The 17,971-nt window shown below is 40.2% G+C and overlaps 1 protein-coding gene across 1 annotated transcript in view; it reads left to right on the top strand.

The window, feature by feature from the left end:
• Positions 1–200: 200 nt before the first annotated feature.
• The window catches only part of TMPRSS7 (transmembrane serine protease 7), a 48,374-nt gene continuing 30,603 nt past the window's right edge, over positions 201–17,971 (top strand). Inside the window, exons 1-7 of the mRNA XM_074947073.1 lie at positions 201–543; positions 2,957–3,158; positions 3,987–4,117; positions 8,826–8,893; positions 10,862–11,055; positions 12,142–12,180; positions 14,669–14,897. Coding sequence (XP_074803174.1) covers positions 493–543; positions 2,957–3,158; positions 3,987–4,117; positions 8,826–8,893; positions 10,862–11,055; positions 12,142–12,180; positions 14,669–14,897 — 914 coding nt within the window. The 5' untranslated portion in view covers positions 201–492. The remainder of the gene's footprint in view (positions 544–2,956; positions 3,159–3,986; positions 4,118–8,825; positions 8,894–10,861; positions 11,056–12,141; positions 12,181–14,668; positions 14,898–17,971) is intronic.

The following is a 17,971-nucleotide window of genomic DNA, read 5'->3' as shown; positions in this document are numbered from 1 at the left end:
ATAAAAATCCTTACCTGTTACTAATAGCCCTTCATACTTTTGAAAGAATTTCTTTATCTTAAGTGATGTAACTTACCCATCTGTTCATTTCTTGCTCTCTCCATTGCAGCTAGTTAAGTCTGTTTGTTTCTAATTCTTATTCAGTTAATGCCAATAGTCTGATTTTGGTGCATTAACATGCTGCAGGAGTCTGTTAAAACTCTATAAAAAAAAAACACACCAAAAAACAACAGGCACCACCCTCCCCCACCTCCGGTCCCAAACATTTGGGGGCTAAAGTTACTTGATAGTGTCCTTTTAATGATCACAACAGAGCAACAAGGCAGATGAAATTACAATTGGAAATTCATGAATGTAAATTGATGCCTTCCTTAACAAGTTGTCCTGGATACGAGTACCAGTTCTCCTTGGAACGGAGCTGGGAATAAGGCCTAGGAATAGGTGCAGCGTCTCTTTTAAACCTGATGTGAACTTGACAAGTAAGTCTCCAGAATGGATGAACAGAACAGTCACACGTCCGCCAAACCTGAAGATGACCTAAGTGTAAGTAGGTGATTTAAGTGCCCTCCACTATTGTACTAGACCTGTGCACTGTGCATAGAGGGTTAAACCTATTCATAAATTGACAACCTCTAAATTTTTATTGTTAATTTTGTTTTATCGCTTTGAGTTAAAAATTCAGTCTATTCGTGCGTCTTCTGATGCATTGCAATGAGCATTTACTAACAGAATTGAAATGTCAAATGTCAGTGTGACAAAATGGAAGGGATAGACTGGTTTCATGACAAGGAGCAGATTTCTGCTAAGAAATCTATTTCCAGGAAAGAAATCCAGCATTAAACTAAGTATAGCTACCTTTCAAATGTATAACTAAGGCTATCACTGCATTGGAGATTACATGTGGCAGAAAGAATGAGGAGTCATTAAATAATTTAGTGTATTGTGATACTTAAATTGCTTTATTAGCTGAACTGCATTATATAGTGCAAAAATTGACCAGAAGCAGGAGAAAGATGCATGGTTTGAATAAAATAGAAAACCTAATCCATGATGTTTTAAACTCTTAATGCTTCTATTACTATGAAATGTTTTGGGTTAAACTAAATACCTCTTCTCAGTAAATCATTTTGTAAATATACAGCTTAGCCATTAGCACTGCTATCATCAACTTGGTGCTCCGGCATTATGCACAAAAGCTTGCCATGCACAAAAGGCTTGATACATTAAGTTCTTTTTTCTTTCTCCCAGATAAAATGATGGTAGCTAACAGACTGATCAAATCTGAAGTATGAATTTACACATGCACTCATTAACAATGCAAGTACTAGGCAGCCATCATGCATTCCTGTAGTTTGAGGGAGTATGTGCATCTCCTTCCTACACTAAAATTCTTTTAAACCTGCCCGTCTTTGCAGTTAGACCCGAAAGAAATGAATAGGAACAAGATGGCTCAGCTTCTATAGAAATTAATCTTGACCTGTACGTGCAATTAGTGACTTTTGGGTGTCCTATTTGATATCTTAAAAGAGCCTGACTCTTTTATTAAAAAGAGGATGGGTCCTAAGTGTTTTCTGAAGATAGGGTCCTTCAGCTGTCATGTTGGACACCCACATTTACTAGTTCCTTGAAAACTTTTGACTGCAGCTGTCAAATAGACAACAATATCCTTTTTCTATTTTTAAGCTTTCTCGATTACTGTATTCAATAGGATACCTTAAAGAAAGAGATGATGCCTGTTAAGTCTGTAGTGCTTTTCCATAAGGGTATAGAAAATTGCTAATTATTTAGAAACTGACATGACATAGACTGGTTCGATGCTAGATGTTTAATGGTTAAATACAGGCATTTCATACCTTCCTATTTTGCTACGTCTGTGGTAAACAAAGTTAAAGATGGCCTAAGAGGCTAGGGGGCATGTGAGAACTGCCCGTCCTATCTGACTGTTGTCGATTTTCTGGATCTTGTATTGTATTATATCTGTTCCTTCTGTAATGATGGCAAGAGCCCTTCTCTTAAAAGGAGTACTATATTAGGGAAGTTAATATACAGCTGCTTTTGTAAGAGAAAAGCCAATTAAGTCTGGCTTAGGCTGGTGGTTAAGCTACAGATGTGCATGCTGCTCTTAACCAGAGCTGCACAGAAAAACAAACCTCTGTTGATGATAGAACCAGTGTGAACCTTTCTGGATTTGCAACAAGGAAAATACATAGTATTTCTTCCCAAAATGGTTTTTTCTGATGAAAGGCAGTTTCTGGAGGGGAAAAATTTAGTTTGTACTCCAACCTCCTTCTCTGCCCCAATTTGCCCTAATGCCTCCTAACTGAGCTTCCACTCTGCCTTCTCCCGCTCTTTGTATTCTATTGCTTGTCTGCTGAAATATACAAAAAGGTAAGGACATAACCAATACTGCGAGGGACTGGAAAGGATTTCCTGATACCTATTTGCTAAGCTCCACCCCAAAATAGAATTGGTCAGCAAAGAATTCTCAAAGCAAAACTTGCTTTCTCACAGCTCTATCCACCATTGCACTGTGATAGGCGACATTGTTCATGATGCTTTTTTATTACTACTACCCTAAGCTGCAGTAGCTGCTGTCTCTTTACTTTTCTGTTCCTGCCAAAATGATACTTCCCCCACCACCCCCATGTGGGGCTGGTCATGCACAAATGCAGTGTGGGTTGCATACATACAGTTTAGATTGTAAATTGTTTGGAACCATCTTTTTTGTTGTGTTTGTATGTGCTTAGCACAACTGGGCTCCACACCATGTGGGAGGTGGGGGGTGAGGGGAGGTTCCTAGATATAGTGCTGACTTAATAATAAAATGGGTTTGTATAGTAACTTCGGGGGGAAATGTAAAAAGAAAAATTTCCTCTCTTCTGGGTGCAGGTTCGCTGAAGCGCTGTTTGAAATGTTCCCCGTGGCTCACTGTACATTGATTTTATTTGTTTGTTAGGTATCAAATATTTCAATCCAAATAGTAAATGCAGAAGAGAAGTTGGCAAAGAAGATACTTCCAAGGAAAAACCATGGCAAATCCAAATCTAAGAGGAAAGTAAAGAGAACAATATGGAATTTCCAAAATAAAATAATTCTTTTTACGCTGGTGCTGTTTGTGATAGGTGTTATAACTTGGACCTTACTGTGGCTCTTCATTGGTGAGTTACTGAAAGCTCATGCATATTTCACACATCAGTATGTTATTGAAGGCACTCAGTAAATTGCTTTTAGGGCCTCAGTTGATTCGATGTCTCTTCCTGCATTGCACATGAATTGATTCACGACGGTCTTTTAGGATGCTTTTCTTTGTCCCTTATGGTATGTCTGCACTGAGTTGGGCTTGCCAGGCTTGAACAAAGGGGCATTTAATTGTGTGTAGATGTTCTGGCTCAGGCTGGAGCCCAGGTTGTAGGACCCTGCGAGGTGGAAGGCTCCCAGAGCTTGGGCTGCAGCCCAAGCCTGAACTTCTACACCACAATGAAATGCCTCTTTGTGCGAGCCCAAGTCAGCTGGCATGGGCCAGCTGCAGGTGTCTAATTGCAGTGTAGATGTACCCTTGGAACCTGCATCACAGTGACTTTTGCTTTAGCTCAGTGTTGAACATGACTGTTGCTGGAATAACTCATTGCAGCTCCAAGCATCAGCCATTTCAAGTGATCACTTTATAGAGATGCAAAGCATTCTCTCCTCATGGTGGCTAACCATGCTAACTTGAATGCTCGTATAACACCGACAGACCCCGGTCATCGGCGGGCAGGATCGAACCGGAGACCTCTGAAGCTTAGTGCATGAGCTAAAAGCCAACTGCGTGTTAGCTAAGGCTCTAGAGCAGACTCATTTTATCTCTCTTTAACTGGTCTTGGTGCCACTAGATGAGACAGAACACTATATCCAGAAGGTGTGTGGGTTACATACTTCCCCTAGCTGAGTTGCTATTAAAAAAGGATTTTAAAAAAGAAATTAACCTTCCTCTAACTATTTTGCAGTTGAAGCAGAAAACAAAGATGCCTTGTATTTTGTTGGATTATTTCGTGTCACCAACATAGACTTTCTCCCGGAATATAGGCAGAAGGAGTCAAGAGAATTTCTCTCAGTGGCACAGAACGTGCAGCAAGTGGTAAGAACATAGATCATGTTACAGTGTTAGCAAACAGTTCAGAGCCATGAATGATATTAGAAAAAGCTTCAGTTTTGGCAGTGACACTGGCTGTGTAAAGGGTTTGCCGCCTGGAGTAATCCTAGAAATGTAGGGCTGGAAGGGACCTTCAGAAGTCATCATGTCAAGCCTGCTGCTCTGAGGCAGGACCAAGTAAACCTAGATCATTCCGGACAGGTGTTTTGTCTAATCTGTTTTTTAAAAACGGCAGATGACCAGGATTCCACAACCTCCCTTGGAAGCCTATTCCAGTGTTTAACTCTTTTCTAATATCGAACCTAAATCTCCCAAACTGCGGATTGCGCCCATTACTATGTGTCCTACCTTCAGTGGACATGGAGAACAATTGATCACTGTCTTCTTTATAACAGCCCTTGAACATATTTTGAACACTGTTATCAAGTCTCCCCCTGCTCCCACCGCAGTCGTCTTTTCTCAAACGAGAAACAAGTCCAGTTTTTTAACCTTTCCTCATAGGTCAGGTTTTCTAAACCTTTTACCCTCTGTTGTTGTTGTTGCTCTCCTTGACTCTCTGCAATTTGTCCACATCTTTCCACCCAGAATTGCACACAGTAGTCCATCAGAGGCCTTACCAATGCTGAGTAGAGCGGGATAATTACCCCCGTTCCCCATGTCTTACATCCAATATTCCTGTTAATACACCTTACAATACAAAAATTTGCCTTTTTTTGCAATTGCATCACATTGTTGACTCATTGAAGTTGTGATCATCATTACCCCCAGATACTCTACAGCAGTACTGCTATCTAGCCAGTTATTTCTCCTTGTGTAGTTGTGCATTTGATTTTTTTTTCCCCTTGGTTTTTATTGAATTTAATCTTGTTGAATTCAGACCAATTCTCCAATTTGTGAAGATCAGTACTTCTGCGCTCCCAAGTGCTTGCAACCCTTCCCGGTTTGGTGTCATCTGCAAGTTTTATAAGCATACTCTCCACTCTGATATCCAAGTCACTTAATGAAATTATTGAATAGTACCAGACCCAGGACTGACCCCCTACTACAGATGTCGTCCTCCCAGTTTGATAGCAAACGATTGATAATAGCTCTTTTAGTATGGTCTTTCAGCCAGTTGTGCACCCACCTTTATAGTAGTTTCATCTAGACCGCATTTCCATACTTAGCTTATGAGATGTGAGACTGTGTCAAAAGCCTTACTAAAATCAAAACATATCTACTGCTTCCCCCATGCACTAGGCCAGTACGCCTGCCAACGAAAGAAATTAGGATAGTTTGGCATGATTTGTTCTTGACAAATCCATGATGTCTATTCATTAAAACCTTGTTATCCTTTAGGTGCTTACAAATTATTGTTTAATAATTTGTTCCAGTATCTTTCTGGGTACTGAAGTTAAGCTCACTACTGTATACATTTCCAGGTCCTCTTTGTTCCCCTTTTAAAGAAAGGCACTATGTCTGCCTGTCTTCAGTTATCTGGGATCTCACCCGTCCTCTGAGAGTTCTCAAAGATAACTGCTATCAATTCCAAGATGGCATCAGCTAGTTCCTTAAGTAGTTCATTCTCTATTTTGGCTTGAACTTCTTCCTTCCTTGTTACTTCACACAGTTAATATTAGCATCGGGTCAACATTTACTTTTTTTTTTTTTTTAAGACCTGAAGTAAAATAGGCATTAAACATCTTTTGCCTTCTTGATAGCATCAGGTATTAGCGTTTCTTCCTCACTAAGTAGAGGAGCTACTCTTTCCTGCATCTTTCTCTTGCTCCTAATGTATTTAAAGAAACTCTTTTATTGCCTTTTATGTCCCTTGCTAGGTTTAACTCGTTGCGTGCCTTAGTCTTTCTGATTTTATCCCTAATTGCTCGAGCTATTCTTCTGCATTTCTCCTTAGCAATTTATCCATGTTTCCACTTTTTGATGGAGCCATATTGGTCTGTTCTTATTCTTCCTATCTCTTCTTCGTATCCGTATAGCTTGCAGTTGTGCCTGTAATGGCATCTCCTTGAGAAACTGCCACCTCGCCTGAACTCTTTTTTTCCCTCTTACCTTTTGTTCCTGTGGCAACTTATTTACCAATTCTGTGTCTGTCTGCGTTTTAGACATGTGGTGCTCTTATTTTGCTTAATCTACTTAATTACAACTTAATCCGTAGTTTGCCCACCGCTGGCCTAGGGTGGAAGCCTCTAGGGTCAAGATGCCTGTCTGGTGGGGGATCCCACAGGCAGATGAAGAGCTAGCAGTGGTGTTGGTGACATGCCATTTTCCTCCCATAATGAGTGCTTCTGTGTAGAATATCCACTGGCTAACTCCCTTAGTCTCCTATCTGCCTTTGTCTCACCAGCCATGTGGAAGGAAGAAAAAACCTGGTTGCTTTTGAGTCTTGTTTGTTACAAATTAAACTCAGGATGGGTCTATTTAAGTTTACAAACCTTTCACACAGTCCTGCATCCATTAATGGATGTACTTGATATGGGAGACACTGAAAAGAAACCAGCATGGAATCCCATAAACCCCTTTTTTAGGGTCACTCTGCAGAAATGAACGGCCATTTAATATTAAGCTCGAGATATTGAATGTGAAGACTTTTTATTAACTTGATATCTGTTGACTGTTTCCTGGCCTGCAGCATCAGTAATGTCCTTAGAGCTCTTGAATGCATTTAATTTCCTCCTAATGCTTGCCTGTTTTGAAGAAGCGTATTCTTCCCAAAATGCTTTGCTCCAGTCAGACACAGCAGGAGCAGCTCACAGAGCATTCCGTAGTATGGTGGAACTGCTGAACTCAGGGAAAATGGTCAAACACAAGAGTTTGTGCCAAAGAGGAAAATGGAGACATGAAGGCAGTTGTTCTAGGAAAATAGTGAAGATTTAGAGAGGGAGAAGTCTGGTGTTCAGAGATGGCAGTGTTGTCAGCCACAAGCATTCAGCAATCATGAATCAGGCTGCAACAAATCAGGAGATTTTGAAGAGTAATGCTAGGTCTTTTTTATTTGCTTTCTGATGTTTCAGCCTTTTTGTTAACATATTGCAGTTTTTCCTGCAGCCAGGAGGACCAGAAACTTTTAAAAATGAAACCGTTACATGTTCATATAAGAGCTATGTATTGTCAACTAAATATCGTGAGAGACTAATGATAAAATGTTGCGAGTTTGCAACGCTGACAAGAGCAGTCATTGGAAGCCATTTGCAGTATTCTTGTTCCTGCAAAACCCATCATCTGTTACATGCTCTGGAGCTCTATCTACTGGCAACTTATTTCCATATATATATATATATATATGGATGTACTGCACTTCTATAATAAATAGCAGCATGATGGGGAGGAGGGTAACTATAGGATCTGGCTCACAAAATACTTGCAAGTGGGTAAGTTAAACTTACTTGTTCTGTTTCACATGTTTTTGGTGGGGTATATGAGTGTAGACATGCCTGGAAAAAAAAGTGACAAACCTGCTTGATTATTGGAGGTTCTAAATCGAGGTGTGAGCTCTGTGTCTCACTCTCATAAGTGGCCTTCATCCCCTTGTCACACCCAGTTCTGATCTTTACCATTCCACAGAATTTAATTTTGGGGAGGGTAGGAGAAATAGGGTTTTTTAAAAGGAAAAGAATGTGTTTTAGAGGCCATGTGGTGACTGCTTCTTTTTCACCTGAATCTTATCTGCTTGAGAAGGGAATTGTTCATGTAACCATAGAGAAAATTAAATGGAATAGTCTAATGTGACACACCGAGTAAGGAGGGGAAGTTCTTTTGCCCCTGTATTCTGTAACATGTTTTTGAAATGATGCCCCTTTGTCCTTCCATTCTGGCTCAAAGGTCACTGCAGTATATGGCTTTCACATGAGAGGCAGTGAAATAGGGGAAACTCATCAAGTTACCTTCCTTCCCCTCACTGAAAAGACCTAATTGTTAATAAATCACTTCAAGCCTAATCTGGAGAAGTATTGAACATTCACAACTCCCTTTGATTTACAGGTTTTTAATTAGTGTTTCCTGACATTATTATTTAGTTCCTTACATTTAACGTTATAAATTGGGCACAAACAAAATATCAGTCCCTCCTTGATTTTGTAGCTCATGCCTTCCTCCAAAAGAGATGGCCACAGTGTCTAGCCATTCATGTCCATGCTGAATTAAATGCTGTCTACAGGAAGGAAAGTGGCTCAAAACTACTTCAGGCATATGCCATCTAGTGGCAAAGTGTAGTATGCTTCTTCCAACAGTACGGTAGGAAAACCAAGTTATAACTCTATTTTGGAACATTCTAAGGCAGTGGCGTCTCAAGCTTTCCAGGCTACTGTACCCCTTTCAGGAGTCTGATTTGTCTTGCATACCCCCAAGTTTCACCTCACTTAATCTACTTGCTTACAAAATCAGACATAAAAATACACAGGTGTCACAGTGCACTGTTACTGAAAAATGGCTTACGTTCTCATTTTTACCATATAAAATAAATTGATTGGAATATAACTATTGCTCTATATACTATACACTGAAATGTAAATACAATATAAACAAGTCATTGCACGGAAGGTGCAGTTAAGTCATGGCTACACATAGTTAAATACATGTTTAGCATATTGAGCACGTGCCCATTCTCCTTAAGACCTGTCTGGAAGTTACAAGCTGTAGCTGACTTGTAGAAACACTAACTTTTTCATCCACATAACATTTTTTTTTTCTCTTCCAGATGAACTTGGTTTACACAACCTCTGCCTTCTCCAAATTTTATAAACAGTCCATTGTTTCCGATGTCAGGTAAAACTCAATGCAGTGTGTGTGCATGTCTTTGTCAGGTGTGATGATGATGCTTGAACACCGTAATTCTGGGGAGTGTAGTTCACCGTACAAACTAAATTTTGTGTGAGACTCACTCGGAGTTATTTTGGGTCTGCCTGGTCCATGCACACATTTGCACTGATAAAACTAAATCTGTTTAAACTCAGTTAAACCAGTGCCGCTTCATGTGTGGTAACACTTAAACCTGGCTAGGGGTTAGCTAATGCTGTACAATCAGTCTTAAGCTCAGAAAGGTGTTTAAACAGGTTTAATTACACCAGTGCAAATTTCTGTGTAGACAAAGGTCGAGGGTTTGAAGCTTGTGGGCGGGCTTGGGGGGAGGCAAAACAATCATGAACTGAAATCTTGGTTGCCACTTGAAACTAAAGAGGTGAATTTACCCTACTGATTTAGTTAACCGATGCAAAAGGGTGCGTATACACTGTTTTATATCCATTTGAACTAGGCTTACTTTAGTTTAGTTTGTGTGTTAGAAATTGGTTTAAGCTAACTTGAAATAAGTGTCTGTTAAGCTGAATTGGTGTCTACCTGGGGATTTGCACCAGTTGAACGAAATAAACTAATAGTTTGTCTATTGGTGTAGTTTAAAGCAGTACAACCCCTTAGCTCTGGTCTGCACTACAGAGTTAAGTCATCGCAAGGCAGCTTACATTGACCTAAATCTGTAAGCGTCCACACTAAAATGTTGCACCCACTATGTCAACTTAACTCCAGCTCTGCGAGAGATGTAGCGCTTGGGTTGACCTGGTTAGGTCAATGCAGTGTCAGTGTAGACACTTCGTTGCTTACATCGACTTGATGCTTTCAGAAGCCTTCCCACACCCCATGCTGACAATTAAATTGGTAAAGTGCTCCTGCTGATACCAGGAGCATAGCGTGGACATGCAAAAGCCATTTAATTACTGTGGTGGTTGTACATCGATGTAACTTAGGTTGACGTAATTTTGTAGTGTAGACATACCCTTAGTGTGGATGCAGTTACACTGCTATAAAGATGTTTTATATTGATGTAGCTATTTCTGTAGGGGAAAGAGAATGAACCTTGCCTGCACTGAAAAAAGTCTGCCAGTATAGCTGTAGGAGAAAACTCTCTAGTGCAGGTTCAGCTTATTCCAGCAAAAGAGTTGTTTTACCAACTTAGAATTATACCAGTTCCCTGAAAAAACCATTCTGCACTGACAAAATGACACTTTTTGCCAGAATATCTCCATCTACACTAGGGCTTTTGCTGGAATAACTTTAGCTGTTTGGGGTGTGATAAAAATAAATAAATATTTTTTCTTTTTTATTTATTTTAACACACTCTTAACTGACACAGTTGTGTCAGAAAAACTTTTTAATATATAGACTAGATTTAACTATACCAGTAAGGTATCTTTCTACCAGTATAACTCTGCCCAGGCTTGGGCTTGTATCAGTTTAACTAAGTTGGTGGTAAAGCCACACCCCAGCCACGTAGTTATACTGATATAACTTTAAAATGTAGACCAGGCTTCAGCCAGGGGAGCAGACAGAAGATAGATAGAGGCTCAGTGCTCTTATGAAACCTAAAGATAGGATTAAATAGTAGTAGAAACTGTTTTAGGATACCACAAAGTGGTTGTTCAAGGATAACATTATGGGAGAGATGATCTTTCCTTCATTCCTACTTCATTCCTTAGGGAACCAAGCCAACTCCAAATCAGGTGGAAAGATTTCCATTTGCCTCAGTAGAAGGTGGGGGCCCTCTGAAAGTTACTCTAATTGTTTATGATCTTAAATTGTGTCTTCTGAAGAGAGAGTGAGACTGCCCAGTGTGTCAAAACAATGAACCCAGATATAAAGTGGGAACCGTACTCTTCTAAATCACTATCCAGAAGCCCATGAAAATGTCCAATTTGAGGAACATTGCAATATGACAGAATCTATATGTACATTTAATTTCAGTAACAACAACAATGGAGGCCTTCTTATTCATTTTTGGATCGTATTTGTGGTGCCACAGGCTAAAGGCCAAGTGTTCTGCGAGGACTGTGTGGCTGCCATTTTAAAGGACTCTGTTCAGACAAGTATCATCAACCGGACCTCAGTGGGGAGCCTTCAAGGGCTTGCAGTCGACATGGACTCCATTGTGTTGAGTGGTCAGTATTTGTACAAGTCTGCATCCTTAATGAATTACTTCATGTATTAGAAGTCTGTTATCCTAGAATAGCAACTGTTATAAAACTACCAGGTCTCCTATCCTCAGCCCCACTATTAATTTATGATAAAAGCAAAAAGCTACATCGAGGCCCCATTTCAGGTGGAAGATGAACCGAAGCACTGAATCCCAAGGCTCCTCAACTTTGGGAAGGTTTGAATTCAGTTTAATTTGTTGGCACCATAAGAGTGAACTTCCTGATTTTGTAAGACACAAATCCCAGTCCTCTCACTAACATTAGTTCAATCTGTTTGCCTTTAATCTAAGGGTTGTTGTTTTTTTAAGAACAAAGGCAAAGGACCATGCTTTTTTGGTGAGGACCTTTCTCATCTATGTTTGCCTAGAAAGGGGACTGTGCTCTGATTGTGGAAGGCAGTGAGAGACTTCTTATGTGACTGATGACCAGGAAGTTCCTATCCTGTATTAAGGGCCGAATCCTGAAGGTGCTGAGCATGCTCAACTCCTACTGCCTTCAGTGGCAGTTGAGTGCTCAGCAGCTCACACAGTTGGGGGCCTTTAGATTTTAGTGAGGACGAGGACACAGGTGATGCATCATTCAGTGCATTCACTGATGACATGGCCCTAAATCAGATTACAACATGTGCAAGTTGAGCAGTGTGGGCCCCTAAGATCTAACACAAAACTGTCTTGTTCTGCCTCCATGGTGGCCAGATAGCACACTCTGCAGGTGTGTAGCCTGAGAAACAAATAGGGTTTCTGATGATCAGCAATTGGACAGGTTCTAGGATGGATGGGATTTTCTCAGTGTTGAATCTCCCTTAAAAGTGTGAGAGTTGGAATTATTAAAATTATATGAATTTATTCCACAGAATTCTCACTGCTCTTTCTCTGCTCAGCCTATTCAGGTGTCAGACACTCTCCGCAGAGTATTATGAAACTGATAGCTGAAATATGTAAAGTGTAGTCATTACTAAGTTTATATGGATTTGGCTAGATTTAAATATTAGATTTTTTGAATTCCATGTAAAATATGAGCAGGTTCACTTTAATTTCTTTTCCAGTGCAGCTGGGCTTCGATCAGATTATTCTTCAACAACTGGAACAGGTAATTTTGGTGGTGGTGGTTGTTTGTTTTGTTTCAATATTCACTATGTTTTATTCCCTTGTAATGAGATGTGCATTTGCTCAGTTTTGTTCTACAAGGGTAAAATTCAGCCATGGCATGTATGTGTGGAGCTGCCATTGCAGTCAATGGGGAGTCCTGCTTGTGCCCAAGCACAGAATCTCTCTCTGAAAATATTGTTTGGTGGTATTTTGATAGACATCACAAACCACTATCGATATATGCTTTATAATTATATCTGTGTGAAACTCCAGAGGCTTAGGTTTTCGGGGTGTATTATTGTCCTCCACTTTGTTCCCTCTGAAATTACATAATGAGTTTAGTGTCTGAATGAATCCCATAACTTAAAGCAAAAGTTGCTCAAAACTGCTTAGTTTGTCCTGACCTTAGGGGTTGACACCATGCAGATCCTCACTTGGTTTCATACTCTTGCCCTAAATCGGAGTGGCTTGAAACTCAGATCTCATTTGCTAAAATGTTCATGTACTTGATTGTTTCTTGGATTCATTCTACGCCGTAGCAGCAGTTGGCACGGGGTCTACAGGGTTCTTTCTACATGCTTTTTTAAGCATGTAAAGGAGCCACTTATGAAATAGTACAAGATGTGTGTTCCAAATCCATGGTAATGGCAATAACATGAAGATCAGATCTTGCATTAATTTAGTCCTGTATGTGGCTCCTCTAGATGGGAAAAGAGGGAGGGGAGAAGGAAAAAGAGGACCATTTGATACAAACAGATGTTTTGAGATTCTCTCTCCTAAACATGAATGGAAAAGATGACATCACGTTCTAGTCCTCCTTTGTCCACATGATACACTCACTGTGTATGTGAGAGCAGTTGGTAATTGGTATCTAAAAGAAGCTTGATACTGGAATACCATGGGGCTGCAGGTGAACATTGAAATTAATTTGCCAGAGTGGTCTAGGAAAACTTGCACTGGTGCTATCTTGTTTCATGCCTGACTTCAGTTAGTTATTGAAATGATTTACTTTCACAATTACTAAAATAACCCACAAAATTACTGTAGTCAAATGAAATTAATAAAAATTAGTTGTCAGCAAAGCTGATCTTGTACTGGGGGCAGTGGGTGGAATGAACATCTGTTATGAATCAAAAACTGATTTTTGGTGACTAATAACTGCACTAATTCTGAAAAAAAAATGAACTATGTGAGAGAGAAATTGAGTTTATGTTGAAGGTATGTGACATTTATGCTGTTCAGTCATTGATGTGAATAAATATTTCAAGAATATTAAGGGACATTTGAAAGCCTCAGAAATATCTGCTTTTTCCTGCATTGACTCACCACTGATTAGCCTCTCAGCTCTAATAATTTACACTTCTGCAAAGAAGACTTGTTGGCAACATTGCTAGGAGCTTGCTGCTACTCGTCATGTTAAGAAAAATATTTAATTTGGTTTACCAGTTGCAACATAGTAATACAGCTGCTTTTGGGTTCACCCACAGATGCATTTACAAATATTCCAGTAATCTTTTCATTGATGTTTCAAGGGGGTAACTATCTGAGCTGAGGAAAATGTACCCTTTTCATTTGTAAAGATTGAGGTAATTACCTTGTGTGGGCCCAATTCTTTTGTATTCACACCTTCCCCCTCTTTCCTTCTAAAGAATTGTGCTAAGAGTTTCAGGTATGAATAAATTGAAAATCCCAAAGCTTTTTGAATTGAAACTTAGGGCTTGACAGTTACATAAACTGGCTCATCTTAACTTAAAGTTTGCAAACTTCAGTGGTACTTTCCAATGAGCTTTGTTCAAATTTCGATTTTTGTCATAAACTGAAACCAGACAAGTTATATGTGGTTTGGGGCTTTCTTGGGAATGTTGCACCAAACCCTAATAATTGGTACTATTTGCGCTGTAGACTTGCTGGCAGAATTGTTAGCCTGTTTCTTTTAACAAGTAAAAGAGCAATATCTAAGCAGGTGGACACTTCAGTTGAGAAACCTTAATGACAGCAATACATCAGTGCACTTTGGATGTTCTGAAGCTTAGCAATCAATGGTGCACAGTGGAGACCAGCAATCTCAAGATTTCTGCCATGTGGCTGGACAAACTTTTCACAATGAACAATTAGAATTTACCTCTTCTTTCTGTTGACCCGTGAACCCTTGTGTATGTCAAATGTATTGTGCAAATAGCAGCTTTTCAAAATGACAGTACTTTTAGTGCAAATGCTTCTTCAAATATTTATTCATGCTGGCATGCACCCTGCTTTTATTCTCTCCCAATTTTCTTGTGGCTATAACTGTCTTTAATCATAGACTTGTGGATAAGTGAGGCTGTAAAAGCCAGTGGGATATATTGGCATATTCTGTTCACAAGAAACTTTATGAATACACTTGTTACATTTTTGTCCATCTTGTTTCACTCTCCTTCTCCCGCACCCAACCCCGACTTGACTAGGTGCAGTGAGTCAATATTAATGTTGAAAATGTGGTATTTCTACAGGAACAAATTGCATATATGATCTATACGCAGATCGTCTGCATCGGCACTTTCCACTGGACATCACTGCTACCTCAGGGAGAATTATTTGTTATTTCAAATTGATTGCATTAGTGGGCCATCTAATTCGTCTCTCTATAGCATCTATTCACATTGAAGCAGATAACTGCATCACTGACTCACTGACCATTTATGACTCCTTGATGCCAATCAAAAGTAAGATACTCTACCGGTATGTATATATTTCAATGAGAATTCTTTGGTTCTGCAGGCTTTTCATGAGGTTTTTTTGTGTTTTTACTTTTTAGTTTAAGTACTCACTAAATTTTGTGTTTTGTACAAATGATGATAATGAACTTCATTATCTTAGGTGAAGAAATGAGTGGAAAAACTGGTCTTGCTAATGAAAAGGCATTTGGAAAATGGTAAATTATTAACTTAGATGCAAAAGTGTGAAAATATGCAGCTTGTTATTGGGCAGAATTTCCATTTTCTTTCAGGAAGCACGGGTAGACTGGAAGAAATTTCAAAATTTCATCCTTTGAATAAATTAGGAGATGACAAGAAACTTTGCTTTCTTGTGTGAAAACTGATTACCTTGCACTGCTCTAAAAACTGCTACCTTGGTTCTGCTGACACTACTCCAGTTCCACTGCATGATCTTTTCTCAGCTGTCCTATGGCTTTCAAGTGCAAGTAATATTTGTATTTTAAGGACTGTACAGTTTATACCTTATTTAAAAGTTTGAGTACTGTGAATTTTTGTAGCTGGAGAGAGTTGGTGATCAGGGTTTTTTCTGGAGGGTCAGACAGATATTTTTGTTCTGTGTTTGTGTGGTACTTAGCACAGTGGGTTCTTGTGCCCTGATTGGGTGGACTGGATACTATTGGAATAATAATATAGAGTACAGGAGTAATATGGGCAGTGACCGCTTCTTCCACTCTGCTCTGCTCAAGTGATTCAACTCTGACCTGGAGGGAACACCATGTACAGATGGAAAGCTTAGTTTTGTAGCCCTTTAAATCCCTTTTTCCTGCCCAGTAAGAGGGTGGAGGATTTTGTATTCTGAACACCCATCCTCTGGAAACTTTACTGAGATCACTGGCTCAGTTCATACAGGTTACCAGACCACTCTTAGTGGCAACATCCTTGTTACACTTTTCCGTAAGTGAACTGTGAAAGGCCAATACAATTTCCCCGAGCCAGCCAGACTGTGATTGGCTTCAGAATGTAAATGTTTTGGTTCTTAGAAAGGTGATAAGACCATTTGTTTTTCTTACTGGTTTTGTCATCTGTACTCTTGTGTGTCTCACTAACCAATGTAAGAGTTCAGGGAAATGGTATCAAGCTGCCTGGAGTCAGGGGGGTGAAAGCATCCTAAAAGTGTAAGTGTGTGTGTGTGTGTGTGTGTGTGGGGAGAGAGACCACCAGAGCCTGAACCTTGGCCCCACCCCTGTCATGCTGCCCCTTTCCCCTGAGGCCCCACCCTCCCGCTCGCTTGTCTCCACCCCACACCCCCAGCGCTCGCCTTTACAGCTGGTACCCTGTCTGGAGTGGCTCATGACCGAGAGTGCCTACCTCAGGGCACACTCTCAGAAAAGAGGGCAGACCCTCCAAACTCGATGAGTTCTATAATTAGATTTCACCAAGCCAGTAACAAATGTGAACGTCTGGATCACTATAGCAGTCTTACTATGGAGTCACAGACAGACTGGAGAAGTCTAACGGAACTATCTTGCCACCCAGACAAACTGGACTTAGTGGTAAATGGCCACTTAAACAAAAAGTCACACCATATTCAGGTTGCTTCCAGTCCCAAGAGACCAATCACTTACCCCAGATCAGTTGATACTCTAGAAGATCCTACACCAAAGACAATACCTGTAGCCAGTCCTGTAATAAATTTATTTAAAGGTTTATTCACTAGAAAAAAGGACTGACTTATTTACAGGTTAAAGCAAGTGTACACACACACACACACTAGTGAGTTACCATCTAAATCCTAAGAGTGACAGAGTTGTAGTGATCTGTCTATTCAAAGTGTCTTTCAGGGTGCACCCAGGAAGCAGCCCCTGGGGATCTCTGAGTTCAGTTTAGAATCTCTGGCCCTTCAGCGTTCAAACAAACAAAAAGATGCAGTTTCCTCTTGTCCGAGATTTTTATTCTCTTCCCCCAGAATTTATGATGATGGGTTGAGTTCATGTGCACTTCTCCTCTTCGTGGGTTGCGGAGGGGAGCAATCAACAGTCCTTTGGTCCACAATGGTTTGTCTGGTGTCTATGCGCCTTCTTCTGTTGGGCAGAAGATAACCGCTCCTGTGGCAAACTAGTATTTCACACTTTGGTAAAATGCTTCTCTCCTGATTGTGGGGGTTTACAATTTCAGAGCAAACACTTAAATACTACCTTATAATCTTTATATTATAAGTGAGATTGATACATGCAGCAACATACAAGCATTTCCTAGAGTCTAAACACTAAATACATTCTTTAGAGACTAATACCTATTTTGAGCAAAACTCACATACAGGTGGCCTGGTCTCCAGCTACGAGGCTGTCAGTTCTGAGCTAGTGCCTGTAGCCGGGGCAAGAGTTGGCATTTGGCCTGCCAGCATCACAAATGGTACCTGTCCTCTCCCCCCTGTCCATGGGCCTGCTAGGCCGCCCACTCTAGGCTTCAGGTCAGTGGGGTTTAACTTAATTCAGCAAATTTTTATCTTTGTTTCATAAGGCGAGTCCAGGATACTGGCTTCTGTCATACCCAGTTCTTAAAATATTATTACCCTGGCAAACATTTCAATAGTGTCAATATGAATAAAAAAAAATCTTATTTCTGTGGCAGAAAATCTAACCTACCTAGATAGATAAGAACTTAATTTGAGCCATTCTGCTCTTTGTGTCTTTAAAAATCCAGAGGGAATCAAAAATGTCAACACTGCCTGAGGGAGGAAAAGGAAGAGACCTTACGGGATTAAGTGACATGTTCCCAACCTCTCAGTCAGTCAGGGAGTGAGGAAGAAGGGGGAGGAACTGTTATGGAGAATGTCTGGTGATCGCATAAATGACTGAGACTTTTGGTGGCAAAATGGTCAAGCAGCTGAACAGGAGAGATGGGGAGCTGAGTCAAATGATGATGAGAGAGGAAGGAGTGCTGGGATGTTTAACGGACAAGAAAAGGAAAAGGCATTTAGGAAACTTTCCCACCACCAGCTTTGTTTATGGCTGCAGCTGAGATGAGTCCTGTGAAGTCTCTGAATGACTCATTCAGCTTTGAGTTCCATAGAGCAGCAGACTTTGGCAATTATAT

This window comes from Natator depressus, chromosome 1 (assembly GCF_965152275.1).
Source record: "Natator depressus isolate rNatDep1 chromosome 1, rNatDep2.hap1, whole genome shotgun sequence".
NCBI classification, from domain to species: Eukaryota; Metazoa; Chordata; order Testudines; family Cheloniidae; genus Natator; species Natator depressus.
Note: the sequence above shows the minus strand (reverse complement) of the source record. Positions and strands in the feature narration are given on the sequence as shown.